Below are 24,128 nucleotides of genomic sequence, written 5' to 3'. Positions count from 1 at the left end.
AGGGAGGGGCAGACTGGATAAAATATTCAAAGACACTTACGTCCATAGGTGCATCTTCACTGAAGTATCAACTCAAGGGTAGATCACTTGAGATGCTTCCCTCATCTTAATCTATCACCAGGAGAAGCAACCACCCTACAGAGCAGTTGAGTTGCTCTAACACCCTATCTCAAGCCCAGGAGCCCAAACCCCATTGGCAGCAACATGTGCAGGCTCCTAAGTCACTTTTGAAAATGGGCCTTGGGCACTTTTGAAGATTCTACCCACTGTCTGGCAGGGACTGCCGAGAAGCTCACTGGCAGAGCAGAAGGGAACTCACCATTAATCACTGGCGTAAAGACGGCCATCCCCGCAAAGTTTGGATCCGACACAGTTTTGTCCAATATTAACCCTCCAACACTGCAAAGGAAGATATTGAAGGAGTTGATGCCCAAGAGAAAACCACTACTCAAAAGATCCAGAGACTCCCAAGTGATTACAAGGGTCAAACTTATTTCGGCATGAGAAGCAGTGCCCACTGTTTGTGAGGCTGATTACTGCAACTGTACACACTTCACAGCCATCTCTACCCATTTACACCATAGCAGCAGATGCACATGGACACTGGGGCCTCTTAAAGCTGGTGCATAATATCAGAGCATCGAGGGAAAAGAGTTACTCATGTGTCAGATTAAAAGACAGTTTTGGCTGGAGCCGCAGAGTCAGGCAGGGGTGCTTTCTCATGATGCAAGTTGCATTTTGGCACACGTCACACCAGCTGGTATGTAAGTTTCAGTCAGATAAAATTCCCCAACAGGAACAGAGACGGTAAATCCTTGTGTATGTGGTGTAGAAAGAGCCTTTGTCACGAACGCGTCTGGGGCAGTCACTTTCCAAAGATGGCTCTTGTGGTGAAGGCACTAGACTGGGACTCAGGAGGTCTGGGTTTATTTTCTGGCTGTGCCACAGACTCTCTATGTGATTCTGGGCAAGTCACTGTCTCTCAGTTCCCCACCTGTAGAACAGGGATAACAATACTTCCTCCCCCCCACTCTTTGAGACAGGGACTGTCTCACTATGGGTTTGTAGAATGCCCAGCCTGGGGGGGCCCTGACCCCAGGTGGGACCCTTAGATGCTAAGATGACAGCAAACAGACAGGTACTTGGGGACCCTGTTTTAGGAGATACTTGTTTGGTGCACATTAAAATCAGTTTGACATACAGCAGGTGAAATCGTGCTCTCGGTTCCACCCTCTGACAGTTGCATAGGTTTAGGAGCAGAATTAGCTCACTTCTGCTGGAGGGACGTGCCATTGTTGGTCTGTTACTGGAGAGGGGCCTGGGCTGTAGATCTGAACTCTAACATTTGAAGGGGTTCAGTTCCACCACCTCCATTTCTTCTGCCCAGCATGCACCACTTGGGCGAGCGCCTGAAGGGAAGCCAGGGTGTCCCTTTCTGGTGGGGCTGGAGCAAAACAGTCATTTCATGCCTTCCTACCTGCTAATAGCCATAGCAATGATGACTGGCTCCCACCCAGAGTACAGCACCTCCCGGGTTACTGGATTCCTCTTGGCAATGATGATCCAGAGTGGTAGCAGGGCTATGAAGAAGGCACACACCAAAGGATTCACGTATGCTTTGTCCTCTGAAAAGAGAGGCAACAGGTCAACAAGTCCTCCCACCAGGATGTCATGGGGTCATGGGGTCCAGCAGTGTTGGACAGCAGACCTTGTCCCATTTCCCCTCTGACCTCAGGCCCTGGGAGTCTGCGAGAGCCAGATATGGCCACCCTGCCTTCAGGAGGTACGCTCTTGTCCAGGCTGCCTTCTCTGGATCAGCTCTGACCGCTGCTGATGACGTGCCCTCTAGGAAAAGCCCCGTTTCCAGCCTCTCACCCTGTCCAGCCTTCACTGCTGGGCAAAACCTAGCAGCCACACCTGCCCTCTCCTTGGAATGCAGTTGAAGACATGCCCCAACCAAGGAGACAGCCACAGCTCTGCTACTAGGGACCCTCCCAAGCCTTAAGCCAATGACACTCTAGCTTCTGGCACTTGCCAAAAAGCACCCCTTGCTTATCTGACTGGGAGGGTGCACCCAGAGCACACCCGCAAGCCTCTCCGCACCTGTGTGGTCTATGAAGATCCTTTACATTTCTCTCCCCTCCCGCCAGTCATCTCTGAATGTGCCTTAGAGAGGCAGCCTCAAGGTCAGGCATTAAGTAGATCTCCCTAACAACTAGAATGGAGGGCAAGACGCAAAGGAAATGCTGCAGAGCAGGTAGGCATCTCTCACATCTCACCCAGCTCTATGTAGAGGCCCCAGCTGATCCCCGAAAGCAGCGCCAAGGTGATGAGGTCCCCCAGGCTGGCGGCAATGGGCGTGGCCACGTTATCCGGGTTGATCCCTATCTTTCTGGATCCAATGATGACGCCGATCATGATCATTCCTAGGCCGAGAGGAAGAAACGGCATGAGCCGAAGGGCACCGCTGCTCAGGCGGAGCGAGCGCGGCCGAGGGTTCAGGCTTACCCAGCACGAGTGATGCTATGAAGGCGGTGGCCACACTACTGGCACAGAGCAGGATGGCATGGCCAATGCTGAAGTGCCCGTCTGGGATCCAGCCAAATATCACGGCAGCAATGGAAGCCAGGAAACCCACCACTGTAGCTTGAACCTAGCAAACGCACACACTAGGGGTTAAACCAGACACGGGTTGGGAAGAGAGAGAGAAACCACAGTCCCAGTCCCACCTGGATTAGTTGGGAGGAGGAAGAGACTGCAATTTACCAGTGCGGGGGAAAGGGGGGAGAGAAAAGGGACTTTTAGGGAGGACTGATTAGGGCACAAGAAGTCACCATTTGCTTTTCCACCAGACATTCAGCATCAGTATTTAAACTCTCCTTCCAGTGTCACTGCTGGGCACACACACACACCCCCACCCCTGCACACACACACACACACACCCCTCCATTTCCCCCAGTTTACCTGAATCAGAGCCATGTTCCCCATTATCATCCTCCAGAGCTCCTTGGGTGTGTCCATGTGCCCGATATTAGCCTGTAGGAAGAGACCATGGTATCGGTTACACTGAACCCCTCTCAGATGGCTAGTGCTCAGGGAACTTGATCACAGTGGCGGTACATTTGTCGTGGAGCAGGGGAGAACAATTCGAGACACAAGCCCTCTGGGATGGTGGCTCGGGAAGGAAAAAAAATGAGCATTCCATTGCCTTTCGTGAAGGCTCCCCATTCTGCAACATTCCTAACAGCCCCATGTGTCACCCGCGTGACAGGAACAGAGCAGCAGAATGTGGACACTAGCAAGGTGGCCAGTCACCTCCCATCTCCAGCTGAGGGGGGAATGAGCTGCAGAGTCAAGATGGCTTCCTCTATTGCTTTTGGGGTTCCCAAGGTCCTCAACTCTTGCAGACAAAAGAGAATCCAGCACCCAACATCTGACAGATCAGTGAAGGAGGAGCTGTCTTGGTCTACTGCCCTGAGCATAAGACCGGGTGGCAGGAATGCTCAAGTTCTAAGCCCAGAGCCACACTCCAGTCCCCCTTAATTGCCTCCATTCTCCTAGCTGCAGAAGCAGGGTTAACATGTATGCCACAAGGGAAGAGCAAAGATTCAGCGTTTGCCAAGTGCTCTGGAGACCAGGGTCTACAAAGGCTTTGCTAGCGAATCTGGGATGGCGGCAGGACCTTCTCCCTTCCCCTTTAACACACGCTGGAACGGGGAATGAGGCATTGCTGATGCTTTCCCAATGGAGCTCCTAATACCACGTCTCACGACCAATTCTGGCTCACACCCATCTGGGTCACACTGCTCCTGCAGCTGGCCAAAGGGCTCAGTACCCCAGCTCTGCTATCACATTGGACCCTAAGCTCTGATAAAGAAGGCCAGGGTGATGGCAATGAGAGTTTTTCCTTTTAAACAACGTTAGGTAAACAAAGCTAATGCCCTGTGGAAGCCTGGTGAGTGGTGGGAAGCAGCCACAGCACATGGGGTTCTTTTGGCACCAGCATGGCTGTTTAAGCACTAATCAGCTTAAACAGAACGGACTGAAAGTTGCTTTAATCTGGCAGCAGACAAGTTTGCTATTTTGCAACATTGGAGCGGAGTTACTGCAGAAGGCCCTGCCATCCTGTCCCTTGCAGGTCTCTATGCGATGTAGAGACATTAGGTATCACAGCACCCCCAGTGACTATGAAGATCAGGGTGAGCATGGTGTGCCCGCCCCGCACGGTGCTGATGGTGTAGAGACATGTCTGTCTCTCATAACAGAAACAGATGCACAGAGAGGGGAAGCGACAAGCCAAAGGACAGAGTGACCGAGTGTCAGAAATAGAACCCAGTGTCCTGACTGCCAGGCCCCGTTTCAAGCCATGAGCCTATGCAGATCCGGCAGTACAGTGTGGAAAGGATTCCCTAAAGCACAAGCAAGGCCATTAACAGGTAGAAGGGATGTGGTGGCAGTTTCCTCCCCTCCAGTTTCTGTGCCAGAGAGAAATCATGGTCAAGCAGCTCAAATCAGCATGCTTTCCCAACTGCCCAGTCCCTGCCACTTCTTGTACATTTCCAGAGCACCTTCCAAGCCAGCAACTGCAGAGGCTCTGACAAAGTACTTCATCCACTGAAGTGCAGCCATTTCTGGGGTGGAGCACGGCAACTCTAAACTGTTCAGGACAGGAAGGGAAGAAAAACAATGTGGCCAACCACGTCAAACAGAACAGCTGCCCTCATTGGAATGTGGCCGTGACTCCAGGGTAACACCCCTCCTCTTGCGGCATTCGACCTACAGTGTCAAAGAAGTCTTGTGTCTCATTTGAATTCTATCCCCAGGCCTCAAGGTTACAGGGCACAAGGCAGATGGGTAGAAGGATACAGGACCATTCTCTTCAGGAAGGAAGAGCATCCATGCCTGAAAAGAAGTCTTCAGACGCAAAGAGAGCCTGGGTTTAAGGGGCATTCTCAGGAATTTCTGCAGTCTGGCAAGTTCAGCGGGGTTAGAGGGGGAGAAAGAGACAACTCCAGGGACATTCAGCACATACCCCACAGGTATTCTAGCTCAGTATGAAGCTGGATCTTAAATTCCTACCATCAGGTCTGGATTACCATAACCTGGCTGTAGTCAGTAGCAACAAGATTTTAATCCCCTAACAGGAAAGTTTTGCTTCCTAATGGTGAAGGAACTGGCTGGGGAGCCTTAATGCAGCGTTAATGAGGAACGTGCAGCCTGTGGAAGCCATTCCAGGCTGCTGTCCTGCAGAGCCAACACAGTGATCATGTTGTCCCAAGCGATTCCTTTGAGAAGGGCTCTCCGCTGCCACTCTACAGGTGGTCTCTTATGCCTAGGAAGGAGCAGAGCAAGAGGGGAATAAAAAGCAAGCCAGACGGGTCATCAGATCCCATCACATGTGGACCCCGAGGAGGCCAGAAGGGAGTTTAGTAGTTTAAAAGGCAGCGTGTCATCCCCCCAGCACCATACACCAAGCTAGAACAGATCCCTTTATGGCCCAGAAGCCAAGCTAATTTCTCCACACTAGTCAGATCAAGGTCATGGCATGTCAGCAGGCGGCACAAGGAGACCCAGCTGGCACGGGCAGGGCTGCTCTCAGGCACAGAGCATCAGCGGGAGGCAGATAGGCCAGGTCATTGCTCTCTCTGTGCCCTGGTTCTCTTGTGGCCCTGCTGTGGACACAGAGGGAGATAGAAAAGTTTGGCATTCCCGTGACTTTCTGCACAGCATGGGCAGTCTCGGTTCCCCGCCAAGACCCCAGCCCTGGGCCAGCACCACTGCTGGGAAGGAGGGGGATGGAGGAAGCGGTGCCACTCTGCCTTTGCCCCAGAAGAGCTAAGCTCTGATCCCAGCGATGCGGGGGGGGGAGGGGGCGCAAGCTTAGTGCTTGGCTGGACAGAGCCAAGCCATCCCGCCGAGGAAACTGCTTGCTCCTCCACCCCAGCCCAGCCCCCCAAAAGACCTCACAGCCCTTACGTGCTCCAAACAATAAGGATGAAACAAAGGGATTTGTTTCCCGAAGTGGAAGAGCAAACAAAGTCTGGCCTGCACTGACATTAGCTTCACCACTCAGCCTTTGCCTCTGGCAGAATTGCAGCTGGCTTCTGCTCCCACCTGGCACAATGAGGAGGGGAAAGCTTGTTCCCACCATCAGCTGGAGACAAGGAGGCTTGTCAGCCTCAGCAGCAGGCGCAGCCTGCCAGCTGGTAGTTGGCAATGTCATTTCCCGGCCAGATCTCTGCTTGCTTCTCAGGAGCAAGGGAACTAGGGCCAAGAGCTGCAGAGGCTGGATTGACGGAGGAAGAGGAGTTGTTCTAGTCAGAGGTAACCAGCTGGGGGGTTGTAGCGGTAGGATGCCCTCTGTGCTTCACCGTACATGCAGAGCTGAACCAAGAGCTAATCCAGATAGAGCCACTTCCTCGCTCCCCACCCTGATGTTGGCCAGGGAGCCCCGATTCTGATGCAGGGGCTAGAGACTAAGCAACCCACCTCTCTGCAAACTAGACGCCTCCAAAACACTGAGCCAGCGTGACATGGCAACCCAAGCCTCACTGTGCACCGGAGCAGGGCCCCGCAGGACACATGCTGGGCAGCAGGCAGAGGAGAGGGAGCAGCTCTCAGAACCACAGCTGGCATTATTCCCCTGGCTCAGGGCTCAGAGGTAGTAAAGAGGCATGGCCGAGATAGAGACACACGCAACTCTCCCCAAGCTTTCTGCCAGCTGTGCTCACTGCTCCCCTCCAATCTGACCGTGTCCAGGAAGTCCTGCCCGTGCATTGTCCCAAAATCCTCCCTGGCTAGCAGTCTGAGTCAGCAATTTCTGAGCACAGGTTCCTGCGCCTCTGTCCCCTGAAGACCAGGTCCGGGCTGAATGTGTTAATTCAGGGGGTGGAGAGAATTAAGAGTTGAGCTGCAGGCAGCTGGTACTTTTGTGCTTTAAGAATCACAGCTGCGGACCCGTTGTGGGGTCTGCTGTGAGGCATGGAAACATTCAGCAGTCACCTGTTGTCACACCCTGGAGGAATGCGCTTTACGGAAAGGGAGGAGAATTTCCAATCCCGAACAGGAAAGGATTGCAGGCCTCCTGCGTGGCTCGGCTACAGGGACAGACCGCTATAGTAGTGCCCGAGCACTGACCAGAAGCAGTTCGGTTTTAACTGCGTTGGCTTGGTATTCAGGCACCTAGCCTAGTCCGGTCTGAGCTGTCTGGTGCGCCTGCCCCCATCTCAGTTGGGAAGCTCACTATTTTATGGATCTGGCCATTGCACTCACACAGAGGCCATGCCCGATCTTGCCGTTCTATTGACTCCTAGAGGTTTTCAGCTAGGATGCCAATGCTCTCTGGAGGATTCTACTGGACAGGCCCCTGCAGCACGATTTCTCTCAAAGCGCTGCAGCCTCTGCCACACACAGGCTTTCCCCAGCCTGCTTTTGGGCCATTTCTGTATTCAGTTTCCTGAAGCACAAATCAGATCCCCTTCAACTAGATCAGAACTCTCCCAGCAAAATACACCCACCCCTTTTCTGGATCCAGCGCAGAGCAGCACTCAGGGCAGGGGAGAGCCGTGCACCAGGTGTTAGGACTTTAAACAGTCTTCCTGCTCGACTCATATTCAAAACCCCTTCCTGAATTGCCAGGCTCTTGACAAAGTGGCCACGGTGACAGAGGGCAATTTCCCGCAATATGCTGGACATGCCCTATCAAATTAAGTTGAATACCTTCAGGGTCCACCATATTAAACCTGCAATTGTTGATGTATCATTTTAGGACTGCATGTAACTTTTCCAGGAGACTGACTAATGTAAACCCTGGGGAAATGTAAGGAACTTAAAAAAAAACATTTGTGACAATGTGTGTGAAATAGGCTTCATAGGAGGTATTAGAGAGGCCATTAGAGAGCTGGGGTGATCCCTGGGAAGCTTATTACCATGCGTGTAGGTTCTTTTATTGTTTTTAATAGGTTCTCTTTGTAATGTTTTTACCCTAAAAATAAATAAGTGCATGGAAAGAGCTGGGTAGTAGCCTAACTGTGTCAGTTACTCTGTTATTAGTCTCTGTGCTGGGATCTGCTTACAACCCTTCAGCCTGAAGATACCCCAGTCAGAAGGGAGAGACGTGTGTCTCCATCCACACATGGCAACAGCCTGTGTGTGCCCTTGCTGGACCATTGAGGGGAAATACAGGTGTAGTTGCCATGAACTGTGACAGGCACCTCTTTTGCCGACTGCTTATCTGACTTGATCCTGAAGTCCCCCTGCTTATGGGAGATGCTTAAAAGCAGGTTCTTCTCTTCCACCCACTCACCCCAAAAAGGGGTGGTTCTCTCTCATGACTCAGTACGCTGCTAATCGAACCAGGGCAGGTGCAATAGCTGTGTGAGCGGGCGTCCTGGACACAGGACACCCATGAAGATAGTTCAGGGACAGAGAGAGAGGGGGAAGAGAAGGGACGGGGCGGGGGCAGACAGGAAACGTCTCGACTGCTCTGACTGGATGGAATCACGAAGAGGAAGGGTAACATTTATCCGGATTTCAGGAACACTCGCTACTGTGTAATACTGAAAACTCACTGAGAAGCACAGCGAGTCCTGACCTCGGAGGGCAAACCAAATGAATGGACTGGCAGTGGCATTGGCCAGGGGAGAGCTGGTGCAGCCTGGGATAGAGAGGGGAAACTGGTGGAGCCTTTCAGACTGGCAAGCCCACAATGATACAGTTCAGAGCAACTGCAAAATGAAGTGTCTATATCTAGGCAAATCCATCAGTGATTTAAGCCACCACAAAGTCAGTGGAAGGCGCAAAGGAGTCCACGGGCAGGGGCTACATGGCAGGCCTTCCCCACAACAACTCTCTTTTACCCCTCCTCTCCATAGACAAACACAAGCAGACATGGAACATCCCTCCCCATCCCGTCCTAGATACTCACAGCTGTAGAAAGACGAGATGCCAGTGTCATCTCTAGGTTCCCCTTCAGTCCCAGCAATGCAGGAACCAGGATAAACACTTCAGTCACATATTTGAAAACGTCCCAGTGCTGCAAGACAAAAAGTGTTTATGTATTCATTCATATTTGCTCTCTCTCGCTCTCTCCCCCGCCTCTCCCCCCCCGCCTTTTTGTTCTGTTTGGACAGCACCTAACGCAAATGGGTTCCTGCTCCATAACTGGAGTTACCAGACACTACAATACAATACCAGCCAGACTGTAGAGGAGCTTAATTTCTAGCTCTCCTTCCTTCAGAAGTACATCTGTGGCAAGTGAAACACGGAACTGGTCATAACTGTAATTCCCCAACCCCAAATACTTTGGCTCTACCCCCAGCCATGGCTCCATTCCTTCCCTGTTTCGAGACCACGGGACAGCCAAGCTCTTTACAAAGTGCATCCAAATGTTGGAAGGCCGCTGTTTTCCTAGAGCAATGACTGGAGTCATCCTCCACCTCCTACTGGAGCATGAAAGGCAGGGGCAGGATCCAAACACTGTGCCTCTTTTTGTCAATGGTAGGAGCCTGTTTTATTGTTGATCAAGCGTCTATCTACTGACACCAACAGGCCCTGCTCTTATGAACGGATGCAGACATGTTACACAGTTATCACCTACCTGTGCTACATGTTCATTTGGAAGTGAATTTCATTATTTTCACAGTTGGACATTTTGACTCCGTGTGGCCCGTGAATACACAAAACTAGAACAAACCTTCCCTGGGACGTTGCAGCGTTATTCTGATGTTTCATTTGCTTGACAGTAGCCTCTGCAGGCCCAGCAGAGATCACAGCCCCATTGTGCGAGGGGCTGCATATATATACACCTCGTAAGAGAGGGTCCCTGCCCTGGAAAGCTCACGGTCTAAACAGACAAGACACTTTACAAACATGGAAACCGAGGCACAGACAGATCCAGTGTTGGACAGTCACTTGAAGTGTTTGGCAGAGCCAGGAATTGAACCCAGGTCTCGGTCCCAGTCCAGTGCCCGACCCACAAGACCATCCCCTCCGCGTATGGGGTGCAAACACAGACGTCATGCTGCCAAAATTTCCACTGCCTTCCTCCTCCGCCAACCCCAGAAAAAGACAGCATCACATGCTCTTGGCTTCTGCCGGAGCAGGACAGACTGATTTATCCCGCTAAGGGAGGGAGTCCGCCCTTGCTCGCTCTGGAACCTGCACTGCTAGGAGACATGCTGCTGCCTACTCCGCCCCCACAGCCAAGTCGGTTTCCTTGTGCTCAAGACAGAGCTAAACACTGGACTGTTCAGGAAAGAGATGAAGAGTAATTGCAGGGTAAAGAGACCAACAGCAGAGCAGCTGGCTTCCTAAGGCAGGATGGGAAACAAACCACCCAGACCACAGCTGAAAAACAGAAGGCCTGGAAAAACCACAAGGGGTCGATGCTTTACTTTCATAAGCGCTGAGCAAAAGGCTTTTTTACCCCCTCTATTGCTCAGTTCCTGCCTGCCCGCAAGGGGAGCTAAGCACCATCGGAATAGATCTGCATGGCAATGGTGGTGTCTCAGTCTCTTTGAGAAAGGCCCATCTGCCTTCCCAACAATACGTACCTTATGCAGCTTCCCTTAGGCAACACTACAGAGAACACCATGAGTTGCCTCTCTCCTGACAGGATGGTGGGGACACAGACAGGACGCTTTTCCCTTCCCATGGTGGCACACGCTGGTATCTCAAAAGACGGGGGCACGGGTCAAAACCGAGTCTGAATGGAAGGCCGTTTCATTGTGTCCTGGCACTCCCCCATCAAGCTGTACCTACCTGTTGTCTCAAGTCTAATACCTGGACTGTAAGTTCTTTGGGGGCAAGAAGTGTTTTTGTGTTCTGTTTGTACAGAACCTAGCACAGGGGGGTCCTGGTCCATAGCTAGGGCTTCCGGGTGCTATGGTAACACAAATTAGTAACAGCAAAGGCTGGGCAAGACTCAGACAGGTGCAACGGCACCAGGATGACCGTGCTCTCTAGAAAGGCTGCCACCAGATGTTCCCACAATTAACGTATTTGCAACTACGGCTCCTGCTGCTCTCATGATATCCACTAAGGCCTTGACTACGACGGGCTGTTTAGATCTCCCACAGCTGCACTGCCGTTGGTGCAGCTCTAGATTGGCAGAGATCCCAACAGCTGGCCAGATGTGTGCTCTCGTCTATTACAAGGAGCCCTGCACACTTAAAACTTACTGCAAATAGACAGCTCTTTACCTGCATTAGTAACCCCTTCCCGCGGGGAAGGATTTCAATCACCTTGTTTATTTTTCCAATTTTTGTGTCCTCTACCTTCAGTGCTGGGACAACAGGAGTCAGGGAGGACAGGTTCTCCACCAGGTTCTCAGCACTGCAGTGACTGGAGTCAGTGGGGCTGCTCAGGGAAGATGACATGCTCTTGTTCAATCACAAGTTGGACCAGGAGGAGGACTCATTGGGCAAAGTTCCATGGTCTGTGTTACTCAGGTCAGACTAGATCATCTGAAGGGTCCCTTCTGGGCTTAAAAAATAAGTCTATGGATACACCGAGACATCTGGGCACTTCACACTCTGACAAAAGGATCTTTAGAGAGGCAACAAGGTCAAGTAGTCACGCTTGGCCTCCCACATCAAGCACTTTGGAAAATGAGCTCAGCTATTTATTATTTCATCTGGGGCTCAGTGTGGCCAAGGGGACTGTTGCTCTGGGAGAGCTCCAGGGCTTTTAAAAATCTCCCCCATCGACCAAGTCCAAGCCAGGACATGTGGAAACAGTAGGCAGAGCAAGTATTAGCCTGGGAGCTAGAGAACAAGAGAGGGCCACAGGGTCAGTCTGTATCCAGCAGCCCCTTCGTATTAATTATACAAGAGCCCTGCCTTTGCCACAAGTGACACGACAGCGGGAGGTCCAGGCGGCAGCAAAAGGAACCTCCAGCCCTCCCCCTCTCTTGACCACATATATCGCCATTGTACATTGACCTTTAAAAGTCTGCACAGTATGCTAGTGCCAAGAGAGCGGCTGTAACTTGTAACCAGAACCTGCTACAGCACGTTCCCTCAGCAGGGCAGACACTGTGCCAAGCCAGGAATGTTCCTAGAAGGGGCGGGGGGGGGGAGCCACTTCCAAGGAGGGAAAACAAGACTTTTCACCTGCATCAGCAGCTTGCTTGCTGCAGAGGGCAGGACCCATGGGCTCCTGCCAACTTTCTTCTTATAAGATGTTACATAAGCCCAACATACAGGCATATTTATATCAGCCCCAATGCCTCCTATGGGGCACAAAGCTCACAGCAGTGGAGCGTGCCCAATGAACAGGCCTTTAGGGGATAAATCAACTCCCCCGCCCCCACTTAAGTGCTATTGTGCACAGAACTTCAGCAGAGACCCATGCCATTGACAGAGTCATTCAAATTCCCTCGCCCCTGTCAACAGCATGAGGAGAAAGTGTTTCTAAGGCTGAAGAGGGGAATCAGACAGTCAACAGAAAGACCTAACAAATCCTGGCAGTCTCAGCTGTCTGCTGACACATCTACTGACTTGAAATTTGGGCAGTACTTGATCTGTGCCAGGGCTTGGCAGTTCATAGCCCCGGCACCGCTGGGCTTCCTGCATCAATTCTGAATGCAAAATAATTGCTTGAGCCCTGGCACCTCTTTCATTACAAATTAAACACTGAACTTGGAGTAAAACTTTCAGAAGCACAAGAAGCTAAATCCCTTTTCAAACATGACTTAGGCACTTCAGAACCCAACTTTAAATGAAAGTCAGCGAGACTTATGTTCTTAAATCCCATTAACTTTCATTGAAAATAAAGTCTCATTTTGAAAAGCACCTTTGGAAGTAAGGTGCTTTGAAAGTTTTACCAAGTCAAGCTTTTAAATTCTTGGTAGTAACAAGGGCTAAAAATACATGAGAGTGAGACGTGGACTCTTTCCACTTCACATGCTACACTGTCAGTTAAGCTCCACAGCAGAGAGTATTATGGGTGATCAGTCATAGAAGACACAAAGGATAAATTGCTTCATGGTCAGACCACAGGATGTATTTGCAGCCCTAGCAGTTAGGAAAGTAGGAGTGCCTGGAGACTGAATTTCCACCCCTTGAAAATAAATATGGAACCACATCAAACTTTTTTAAATTTTCAAGTCACACAAACTTCCAACGGTAGCCGCACTTTAAGGTCACGGACTATACTTGTAAAGTTCAAGAGCTAGCACATGCCATCAACAGTCACCCACCTGCCAAGTGGAGCTTTTGCAACAGTCTTGCTGAACAAGAGATGACCCAGGCCTGTGCAAAAGTGCTGTTACTTCAAGGACAACAGCTGCATCTAAAACTCCGTCGTGTGTTTTGGGTAACCATATTTGGGTGTTTCAGAGCAGCACAGTTCTAAGCAGGAGCAGGGTCTCCTCATTCAGAGGAGACTCCAGCAGCATGATGTTTAGTGATCCCTTGAAAGGAAGGGGTGAAGCACCCTGGGGAGGACACAAGGCCAGAGAGCACCTTAGTAAAGACACTTGGCATATTCTGCCTTCCGTCCCCATGCCACCCCTGGAGTGTTAGGTCCAGGGACTGGGCCCCACCCTCTACAAACCAAACCCAGAAGTCAGGCCCTGGTTGCCAGTAAATACTTGGTGCCACCTGCAACCTGGAAAAACACAATTGTTCCAACACCACTTCGCTTTGAGTCATTTGACCCCAAAATTCAGGGTATGTGTGCGCAAAATGCAGGTGACAAGGAGATTTCATGTCATGTACGGTTCTCCTCGTGAATTACAGGCATGTGCAGGGACCATGGCCCCATTCCATATCTGACATAACTTTCTATGGGCTGGACAATGATCAAAGAGAGTAAACATGAGATGCCCATCCTAGCTCCTTCCCTCTCTCCTTCACACACCCTCTTCAGCTCAATCCCCACTGGCAGAGTCAAGCTGTGCTTAGATCATGTTATAAGCCACATGGGCAGATCGTGATCCACCAGCTCCCAAACTCGATGCTCCACCAAAGAGCGGGTTAGTTCTTATGTATTTCTCCTATTATACAACATACTGGCCATGCCACATCTAGGGCCACCAGCTACATACCCTCCCTCATGCCAATTACGGTAGTACCTCAACCTCTGGAACAACGGGCTTCGGAGATGCTCTCACCGGACTACAGCCAGTCATGCTGTGTACATCAAAAGCAACGTAACAGACGTCCACCCCCAGAAAGACACGACCCTCCCCATTCAGCCCACCCCCAAGGGGGAGCAGACAAGCCTTGCAGCACGCCCAGATGGCATGGTCAACAAGCCAGGGCTCTGCGGATGGAAGGGGGCTGTCCCAGTGGCTTCCTGTTGTAGGAGTGCCACAGGCTTTGCCCACTGGTCAGAACCCTGCTCTCCAGGAGCACAAAGGGGTAGAGGCCTCTCTGATCCCAGAGAGGGCTCCCCTTGCTGAATGGCAAATTCTCAGCACGCTCTCTTGTTAGCAGCAGGAACAGCTCAACGGGGCAAGACAGGGCTAGCCCGCAGCGCTAGCTTTCACTGGGCAGAGACCAATACACCCAGCAGGGAAGAAGCTTTCCTCCCCAACGGCCCCCTCCAGAACTGCCCTGTGCAATGGGTGAGCAATCCCTCTGCACCGCGGGCAGTTTGGTCAAGACAACAAAGGCACTGCCCTTTACCAAGAGGGCCACCCCCAGATCTTGCAGGAGCGCACGTCAAAAAGACAGACCGCCTGGGTTTTTGTCCCATGGCCTTTCGATCAATCATTTAATACCAAGGCTAAAGGCACCTACTGAGAAGGTGGCAGCACACCCTGCATAGTTATGTGTTGAGAAGCCAGGTGACTGAGGAATGATGAAGTTTGACTTCAGAAATAAAAGAGGGCTACCAATCCAGTAAGCTGCCGTGTTACCGCTTCCCCCCTGCACTGTGTTACTCCCACCTCCACCCCCACTGTCTTTAGGGCAGATCTTTGTTTAGAGGAACCTTCAGGTTGATTTAGGTCTTCAAAAAGAGCAGGGACTCAAAACCGGTGACTAAGGGGTGGGGCTATTTTAAAAATAAATGTCCCAGTAAAGCCATAGGAATTGCCACACCAGATGAGACCGAGGGTCCGTCCAGTGGGCAGTACTAGCTGCTTCGAAGGGAGGCCCACAAATGGCTTTAAGGGACAGGTCTGCAGTGAACTGGAGGGAGAGCGGGAAGGAGAAATATCGTTCTAACCCCAGGTAGGTGAGGCTCACAAAACCAAGATTTCTCTTTTGATTTAAACATTCCCCAGCAGCTCAGACATGGTAGAGCTAGTACACTAAACCCAAGACTGAAACTACCGGGTGTTGTCTCCATGCTGTGCCATAGCAATAAGTGACTGCGGTTAAAGTATTTTCACGTTGAATGATTTAGAGCAGCGTTTCCCAAACTTGGGACACCGCTTGTTCAGGGAAAGCCCCTGGCGGGCCAGGCCGGTTTGTTTACCTGCCGCATCCGCAGGTTCGGCCGATTGCGGCTCCCACTGGCCGTGGTTCGCTCTGCCCGGCCAACGGGGGCTGCGGGAAGCGGTGCGGGCCGAGGGACATACTGGCCGATGTTTCCCGCAGCCACCATTGGCCGGGCACAGCGAACCGTGGCCAGTGACAGCCGCGATCGGCCGAACCTGCAGATGCGGCAGGTAAACAAACTGGTCCTGCCTGCCAGGGGCTTTCCCTGAACAAGCAGCGTTGCACACCACAGCTCAGGACATCTGTGTGGGGATTTTCAAAGCCGGATTTTTATTTTGACAGCAGCTCTTCATTAGGATTGCTGTATTTTGCTCAGATAAATAACCTCACATACACACAACAAACTGGTGCCTTATTCCCTGCATCAGTTTTTACTTCCCTTCAACTGATGCACGTTTTTGCTGTGTGACATTACAGCAAAACACAGATCAAAGAAGTCCCTTTTCTATCTTGTTCTGGAAGCTGGTTCACAACCACAGCCCTTCAGGACAGCTGGGAAATGGTTAAGCTGCTGATCAGCTGCCAAGGACACAAGTGCTAGGAACACCAGGGTCAGAGTGTGTGACTTTGGCACCAGATCTGTGGTCAGCTAGGTCACCTTCCCCACACACAAAACGCAGCATCCAGAGTTGCCGAGTTTTAGAACTAGGGTCCCCCCAGTCACATTCCCAGAAAGCTGTTTCCAACTCAGCCCTTGAGCATTTTTCAGGGAAAGATTGATTTTATATTTCAACTCTGCTCAGATCAGTTTGGGCTCCAACCAGCCCTTGGGGCAACCTCAGGACTAAGCCAGTCTCCTTGGACAATGAGGGGGCTCTCTGCCTGCCCACAGCCCCCGAAGTCGTCCCAGTTTTAATGCGGATCAGGTAGCCGACCACCCCACCATCCCTTCTGAAGGGCCACCTCATGGAAAATGTCCCACCGTTAACTAAAGCATGCCCGGCCTCTTCTACAGGAGCCATGAGTCAGTGATGTGGGGGCTAAACAGCACGCCTGGAGCTGCACAGCTAACTCCAAGTAGAGCGGCAGACAAGTGACCAAGGGCAGAACGGGGCCTTCAGCATGACCCCTTGTCTAACTTGTTGTGTGTGGACCATGACTGGAGAAATCATACTTCCACCAGGCTGCGCACACAGACCTAAGTGCTAAGGCAAAGAATAATCCCCCACAAACTGCAACGAGTGACTCAAGTCTCTGACGTCCAACTCTGATGAGAGATCCAGCAACATGGTGCAGCCGCTAACGAGAGCCCTAAGTAACCACGTGCCAAACCATGGGAGCTCTTGAAAAAGCACATTCAAGCACAGCAGAGAGTGAACTCCACAACAGCTGCACACGTAGTCACTGCTACACTGACCCTAGCCCCCAGCCTTCCAATACACATTAGGGCTCTCGAATAGCATTGCTCTTTGGTTCTAACAATTCCAGATTCAGAACAGAATGAGAGGTGGCTGTGTCTAGACCTACCATCCCCAGAAATGGAAGCAGATGCCTAAATTCCAACCCTCCCCAAGTGATGAGTTTACCTTAAAGCACTGGAGAAAGAAGTTTGCCATTGGTACTTCTCTAGCGCCCATCACCACGGTAACCAACTGTCAAGGTTCCTTCCCCACTCTGAACTCTAGGGTACAGATGTGGGGACCCGCATGAAAGACCCCCTAAGCTTATTCTTACCAGCTTAGGTTAAAAACTTCCCCAAGGTACAAACTTTGCTTTGTCCTTGAACCCTATGCTGCCACCACCAAGCGTGTTAAACAAAGAACAGGGAAAGAGCCCACTTGGAGACATCTTCCTGGGGAAGGCTTGATAAAAATCCTCACCAATTTGTATAGGTGAGCACAGACCCAAACCCTTGGATCTTAAGAACAATGAAAAATCAATCAGGTTCTTAAAAGAAGAATTTTAATTCAAGAAAAGGTAAAAGAACCACCTCTGTAAAATCAGGATGGTAAATACCTTAGAAGGTAATCAGATTCAAAAAATAGAGAATCCCTCGTGGCAGAGCCTTAAGTTACAAAAAGACACAAAAACAGGAATATACATTCCATTCAGCACAGCGTATTTTACCAGCCATTAAACAAAAGGAAATCTAACGCATTTCTAGCTAGATTACTTACTAATTTAACAGAGTTTCTGAGACGGTGTTCCTGATCTGTACCTGGCAAAAGCATCACACAGACAGAAAAACCCTTTGTTTCCCCCCGCCCCTTCCAGATTTGAAAGTATCTTGTCTCTTCATTGATCATTTGGTCAGGTGCCAGTGAGGTTATTTTAGCTTCTTAACCCTTTACAAGGGAAAGGGTTTTGCCTCTGGCCAGAGGGATTTTTTAGCACTGTATACAGAAAGGCGGTTATCCTTCCCTTTATTTTTAGGACACCAACCATCTCACAGTCCCATGCATTTATCCCTTCCTGTGAGGCAGGGCAGTGCTTTTACTTCCTTTGTAAAGATAGGAAAATGAGGCACAGAGAGGCTAAGTGACTTGCCCAAACCCTCACAGGAAGTCTGTGGCAGAGGTGGGAATTGAGCCTGCGTCTCCCAAGTCCCAGGCTAACACCCTAACCACTGAACCTTCTCTTTGTACACAGAGAAGCATGCCCTGGGTAAGGGAAAGCTTCTCACATCCTCCTTTGCCAGCGAGCTCTTGTCTTGACTAGGGACAGACCCCTGTTAGGCAACTTGGGCCAATTCATTCGCTAGCCCACATGCCCAGCCCAACTAGCACTGCGGAGTACTCTGCCCAGGAACTGGACAGCAATGCCTCATTTCACACAGGCCGCCACCACCACACGCCATGGTCCCAGCTTTTGAGTCATCATTGTCTTGGGACAGAATCAAGCCAGGTAATGGGATTCGGAGCCCAAGCCATGCAGTGTCCCCAAACTAAGAGCGGGTTTTAGCCTTACCTGTACTATGTCCAGCACCATGCCAGCAGCTACCATCCCAAACCCGGCCAGCAGGAAAGGGAAGAGGACCTGCAACCCGATGGAGAAGGAGGTCTCCTTGAGAGGGGAGGCAGGCTCAGGGCCCTGATCTGTACTTGCGTCATCGCTCTCGTTGCTCTGGCTGCCGTTCTCCAACAGGGCGTCCTCTTCTCGCACCCCTTTGGCGTTTGCATGGGACTCCAGCACCACCACCTCCACTCCTTCTCCGTCGGGCTCCAAGAACTCGGAGGGCTCCACGAGCTGCTGCCGGTCCGGACTGGTCAGGCAGTCTACGGGCACAGCCAGGATTGGCAGCACCACCCCATTGGTCTGGTGAGCCTCCTTCTGCTCCAGCTTGGAGGACATGCTGAAGGGCGGATGTCCCCCCCAACCCTCAACTTGGCAGGGCTACAGCAGGCAGCTGTCCCAGAAAAGACCTTCTGCCCAGGGCTCAAGCCAATGCCCCTTCTTGCATCTAGATGCCACCTCCTTTGTTCTTGTGTGCCTGCCCTCGACTGCAGAGGCTGATCCCCTAGCAGAGATCCCCATCAAGCACAATCCAGAAACGGGAGACACCAACCGCCAAACCGGCGGAGAAGAAGGAGATTCCAGATACAATCCTTTGGCTCTAGTTCTCCTGTTCCCAGAAGAAGGGGCTGTAGAAGCACACGCAGTCTCCCAGATTCTCTTCTTTGGTTCTTCACACTTTAGTACCTCTTCTTCCAACACTCCACATCCCCCACTCAGCCCTGGCTCCAGCAGCTGGACTTGTATTCAGTTGCTTTTAAGGGGAAGCAGGGAAAACATAAAAACATGAAACAAAGTCTTTCAAACCAGGGTGTTATAAAGCAGGATTTTATAAAAAAAAAGTTCGGGTGGGTGGGGGGAAATTTGGGTTCTATCCTTTTAAAAGAATAAAGGAAATTCCCCTGATTTCAGCTCCTTGCGTCATTCCAGGTTAATTACTTAACCAGGCAAGGAACTGGGAGGATCAGAGTTTAAAAATAAAGGACCGCTTGAATGAGTTCTCTTCTTTGGAGCTACAGATCTGCTTTCTTCTTCCCGGGGACCTTGCTTTCAGGGGGAGACAGTGCAGAGAAGTCTTGGTTGGTGTCTGGCAGCTGACAGCACTGGCCTTTTCATGCCTTACAGCCTCTTTTCCCTGCTCTCTGCAGAACAGCTGGGTCACCAGTCAGCTCCAACTACAGCAGTGAGCCTCGGCTGTCCTCCCGTGTAAGGGAATCTCTCACCTAACACCACGTGGCAAAGATGACTCTTAACTAAAGGAACAGGAAGTTCCCAGATAGGGTTACTTGGTGAGCCTAGCTTGCGCTGGCAGGGATGCTGGCATTGAGAGACGGCCTGGCTCACACCCACGCTCCAGGGACTGCTGCGCGCTTTCACCTTAAAACAGGAGAGAAACAAGCGATACAAATATTTGATCTAACCTTTCTGCAGTCAGCACAATGGCACATTCATTCAGCAATGCTTCCCTCCCATGCACTGGCCTTCAATGGCTTTACTATTCTGCTCTCCAGAACTATGCTGCTGAGCTAGTTAACCCTCCCTCACAACTCCTGGCACACACAGCAATGGGACAGTGTCAAATGGGGGGGAGGGAGGGGAGAAGAAGAGAGGAGAAATGGGGAGGAGGCACAACTCACACAGCTTATGTGTGGTGGATGGTCTGCCCTGTTCTGTTCCCCCCACCCAGCCCAGACATCTTCCATCACCTCCTCCCAACCTGTAAAGTCCTGCTTGGGATGCTCATGCACCAAAGTCACGAGACAGGGTGAACAGATGTGCTCAGTCCAGAGGACAAATACCATTGTTCAGCCATTGAGAGCCACTGTTGCAACGCCAGGCAGCGGACGCGCACACATCCCCAGATGGCCGGTTGCAGGCTCCAGACAGGCCTGACAGCAGAGTGGAACATTTCCCCAGCCGACATGCGGGTCAGCAGTCTCCGAGTTCAAGAGCCGAATTTCCCTGATCATTTGCAATAAACATAAGAGCAAGCCATAGAGCAGGCGTGGGCAAAATACAGCCCGCAGGCCAGACCCGGCCCATCTAACATGGCTGTCCAGCCTCCTCTGCCCCTCGCGATCTCAGAGTCCGAGCCGCTAGAAGTCCCACGGTGTAGCGAGCACTCAGGCAGGCTGCCTGCCTGCTGTGGCCCCACATCTCTCCCGGAAGCAGCCGGCTACTGCTGACACAACTCTGCGCACCCCAGGAGCGTGTGTGTGGGCGGAGGAAGAGGCAGCTCCACATGCTGCCCCTGCCCCCAGCACCATCCTCACACCAGAAACCAGCCAATGGGAGCTATAGGGGGTGGTGTTTGGGGGTGCGGGCAGCACACAGAGACCCCGCTGCCCTCCTTCCCCACAAAGGGGCACGCAGAGACGTGCCAGCAGCAGCTGGCTGCAGCTGCTTCTGGGAGCGGCGTGGGGCCATGGCATGCAAGCAGCCTGCCTGAGCCCTGCTGCGCTGCCAGCTGGGAGCTGCCTGTGGTGAGCGCCTCCTGTGGTAAGCGCCTACACCTCGCACCCCTTCCCGCACCAGGTCAGAACCACCCCCTGTACCCAAACTCCCTCCCAGAGCCCTCACCCTCTCCTGCACCCCAACCCCCCGCCACAGCCCTCCTGCACCCAAACTCCCTCCCAGACCCCACACCCCCTCCATTAATATAGTAGAAATGTGGGGCCCTGACGACTTACAAAAATTCGTGGAGTGGCTCCCCTGTGAAAATTATTGCCCATCCCTGCCATAGCAGGATACCATGGTTAATGGGCACAGTCCTGAGCAGGCCGGGGTGTGCGTACTGCTGCCCTCTGCTGGACAGAATCACAAGTGCTTCATGGACAAGATAGGCCTTGGATTGCTGGAGAGCTGGAAGGTCAGGGTTCTCTCCCCGCTATTGAGGGACAGCTAAGTAACTTCGCTGTTGTACAAAAACCCCTAGCGAGTACCAAGTTCTACTCAGCGCTGGCTGGGAGCTCAAATACAAACCGAACACCCGCCCTCCTCCCAAGACACAATCCATTAGGTATCATACGCGGAAGGGGGAGCATGTAATGAGCGAAGGCATTTTACCACACTGAACCATCACTAAGTTTGGAAGGTGAATCCCAGCTTTGCTGAACGGATCTTGCAACGACAGTGCTATGACAAGCCACTCTGCTTGTAAGGCATACCCTGAACACAGGGTACAGTGCTGAGTGCAAAGCTCGTGGGACCCTAAGCCCCCAAGAGGAAAAACCCCACATGAAACTACAAAGTTTCAACCTGCTACCTTGACAAGTCTTCCTTCCCTTCTGCTGCAGGAATCTTTACTGGGGGTGGAGGAAAGCTCATTGTGGTACATTCTAAAAACCACCCCCCCAGGAATAGTGTCAATACACTAAGCAGCGGACACTGCTGCTTCGTTAACCACTGCCATTTAGTGCTTCCTTTTCACACTCCCTCGGACAGACTGATTCAGGCAACAGATGATTTATTATCATTACTAGCCATGTCACTGTACACAGGTCGGCCAGCCTCTGATTCAGGAATCTGAGTAATCCAGCCAGCTCCAGTCCAAATACATGTTTGAGTCACACCTCAAAAAACTCAACTTCTCCCCACTCACCACCCTGGCTGTTTGGATTGACGACATCTATTACCCACAACCTCCAGTCTAAGAGTGGAACAGGAACCTTCACACACACACACTGTTCACCTTCACTGGGCATCAAGTTTTCCATGAATTAATCTCCTGCCTCTCTCTAGGTAATACCTAGCGCACCCCACCGATAACACCCCCAATGGCATCGGCAAAACCCTCCTGCTCAGAAAAAATGCCTTTTGAGTCAAGTACCATCTAATATCCACCCCAGCTATATCCCATTCAGATACAGAATTTTAAAAGGGACTTGCCCACCCCCAGTCCATCACCCCCACAGCCTACCCCCCCGACCCAATCACCCACAAGGCCCCTACGGGGAAAGGGTGTATCCAGGGGATTTAGAGGGAAAGCTGGAGACTGACCCATAAGCCTCCTTCCCTAAGGAAAAACAAATGTATTCCCATGTCACGTTCACCTCTCCGAGGCACGCTATCCTTACCGTACATGCCTTGGCAACCGTGGGAAGGAGAACGCACCCCAGCACCACCCATGCGGAGTCCCACCGCGGGGGGGTCCTATTATTGGGGCACCCCCAGGGGTGCCGGGGCAATCTGTACAGGGGGGACGCTGAGAGCCACTGAATGAAACCAAACCCTGTATCTCACGGAAACCACTTCAAGCCGGGGGGGGGGCTGCTGCAGCACCCCCCAGGTCCAGCACCTGTGGGCGCCCCCGGCGCTCGCAACAGCCTGACGAGGAGCCTGACATACCCGCAAGGAGGCTGCATCGAGGGGCGGCTCCTTCACACACCACCCCCGCCAGCGAACTGCGTAAACCCCGCGGAGGCGGCAGGTCCCCCCACCCAAATAAGAGTCCCCAGTGCCAGCAGGAGCGGGGGCGGAAGGGGGGGGGTGACAGGGACGGACCCTGGAACAGGGCAGGGCACATCCCCCCGCGGGTGACCCGCCAGCAAGTTGCACCCCGCGCCCCCGGATTGCGCCAGGCTCCCGGCCGGCTGCAGGGACCCCCGCGCCGAGCACTGACCTGACCTGCCCTGGGAGCGGGAGCTGCTGCTGCTGCCGGGACCCGTCCGACCCCGGCCTCCGTCCCTGCCCCTGCCCCTGCCCCGGCGCGCCCGCCGCTACATCGCCACTGGCCCAGCCTGCGCTCCCGCGGAGCCGCCGCGGCCGGAGCAGGGAGCTTGACATCACCAGCCGCCAATGGGGGCTCGGCGCCTGCGGCTCTGCCGCCTCGTCACTGGACGCCGCCTGCTGACGCAACAGGCAGCCCGCCCCCGGGCCGGCGGAGGGCTCGATGGGCAGCAGCGCTAGCCAATCAAAATGGGGAAAGAGGCCGGGGAGGCGGAGCGAGGGGGGCCTGCCCCGTCGCAGGGAGGCGGGGCTTCATGGCGGAAGGAGCCAATCACGGGCTGCCTGCAAAGCTCGCTGGGCCTGGCTGGTGGCTGCGGGTGCGCACGTGTCTGGCTGTCGCTTCCCCGAGTAGTGTGGTCTGGTCTCCGGGGGTGGGGGCTAGGAGCCCGGACGCCTGGGTTCTTTTCCCAGCCCCAGCGAGGGGATTTGGGAGCCCGGATGCCTGGGTGCTTTTCCCAGTTTGAGCGGGTTGGGCAGATTTGGGAGCCCGGACTCCTGGGTTCTCTTCCCAGCCCCAGCGGGTGGGGGGATTTGGGAGCCCGGACGCCTGGGTTCTCTTCCCAGCCCCAGCGGGTGGGGGGATTTGGGAGCCCGGACGCCTGGGTTCTGTTCCGAGCCCCAATGTGGGGGATTTGGGAGCCCGGACTCGTGGGTTATAGTCCCAGTGCTGGGACAGGTATGAGATCTAGTGGTAAAAGCAGGGGGCCTGGGAGGCCTGTCTCCTGGTTGTATTCCCAGTTTAGAGAGTGAGGTGAAGTCTGGGGGTTAGTGCTGGAAGCTGGGACTCCTGGGTTCTAGTCTGGTTCTGCCACTGATAGAAAAATTCTTGGCAGCATCCCTTTAGATTTCTAGACCCGAGGGACTGAGGTGACGTTTTGAAGGTAATTGAGAATTTTATTGCAGGATTAAGAGTAGCAGCCTGTTAGTCTGTATTTGCAAAAAGGAAAGGAGTACTTGTGGCACCTTAGAGACTAACACATTTATTTGAGTATAAGC

The 24,128-nt window shown here is 52.5% G+C and overlaps 1 protein-coding gene across 9 annotated transcripts in view; it reads right to left on the bottom strand.

Annotated features, from left to right (window-relative positions):
* SLC41A1 (solute carrier family 41 member 1) overlaps positions 1–23,229 on the bottom strand; it is a 30,319-nt gene extending 7,090 nt beyond the window's left edge. For 2 of the 9 annotated variants that reach the window (XR_012155815.2, XM_073319871.2), the window contains exons 1-8: positions 20,204–20,927; positions 18,360–19,781; positions 8,927–9,034; positions 2,965–3,036; positions 2,509–2,653; positions 2,280–2,426; positions 1,478–1,625; positions 320–399 (exon numbers count right to left, since the gene is read on the bottom strand). Coding sequence is in view for 8 of the 9 variants with exons in the window: in XM_073319871.2 (XP_073175972.1) it covers positions 320–399; positions 1,478–1,625; positions 2,280–2,426; positions 2,509–2,653; positions 2,965–3,036; positions 8,927–9,034; positions 18,360–18,743 (1,084 nt within the window). In the remaining variant the exon portion in view is untranslated. Of the gene's footprint in view, positions 1–319; positions 400–1,477; positions 1,626–2,279; positions 2,427–2,508; positions 2,654–2,964; positions 3,037–8,926; positions 9,035–13,201; positions 15,414–18,359; positions 19,782–20,203; positions 20,931–23,025 lie in introns of those variants that run through there. The other 7 variants (XM_073319872.2, XM_073319874.2, XM_073319873.2 and 4 more) reach the window with 7 other exon arrangements.
* Between the last annotated feature and the right edge of the window lie 899 nt (positions 23,230–24,128).

Source organism: Lepidochelys kempii, chromosome 21 (assembly GCF_965140285.1).
Source record: "Lepidochelys kempii isolate rLepKem1 chromosome 21, rLepKem1.hap1, whole genome shotgun sequence".
In the NCBI taxonomy this organism is placed as follows: domain Eukaryota; kingdom Metazoa; phylum Chordata; order Testudines; family Cheloniidae; genus Lepidochelys; species Lepidochelys kempii.
Note: the sequence above shows the minus strand (reverse complement) of the source record. Positions and strands in the feature narration are given on the sequence as shown.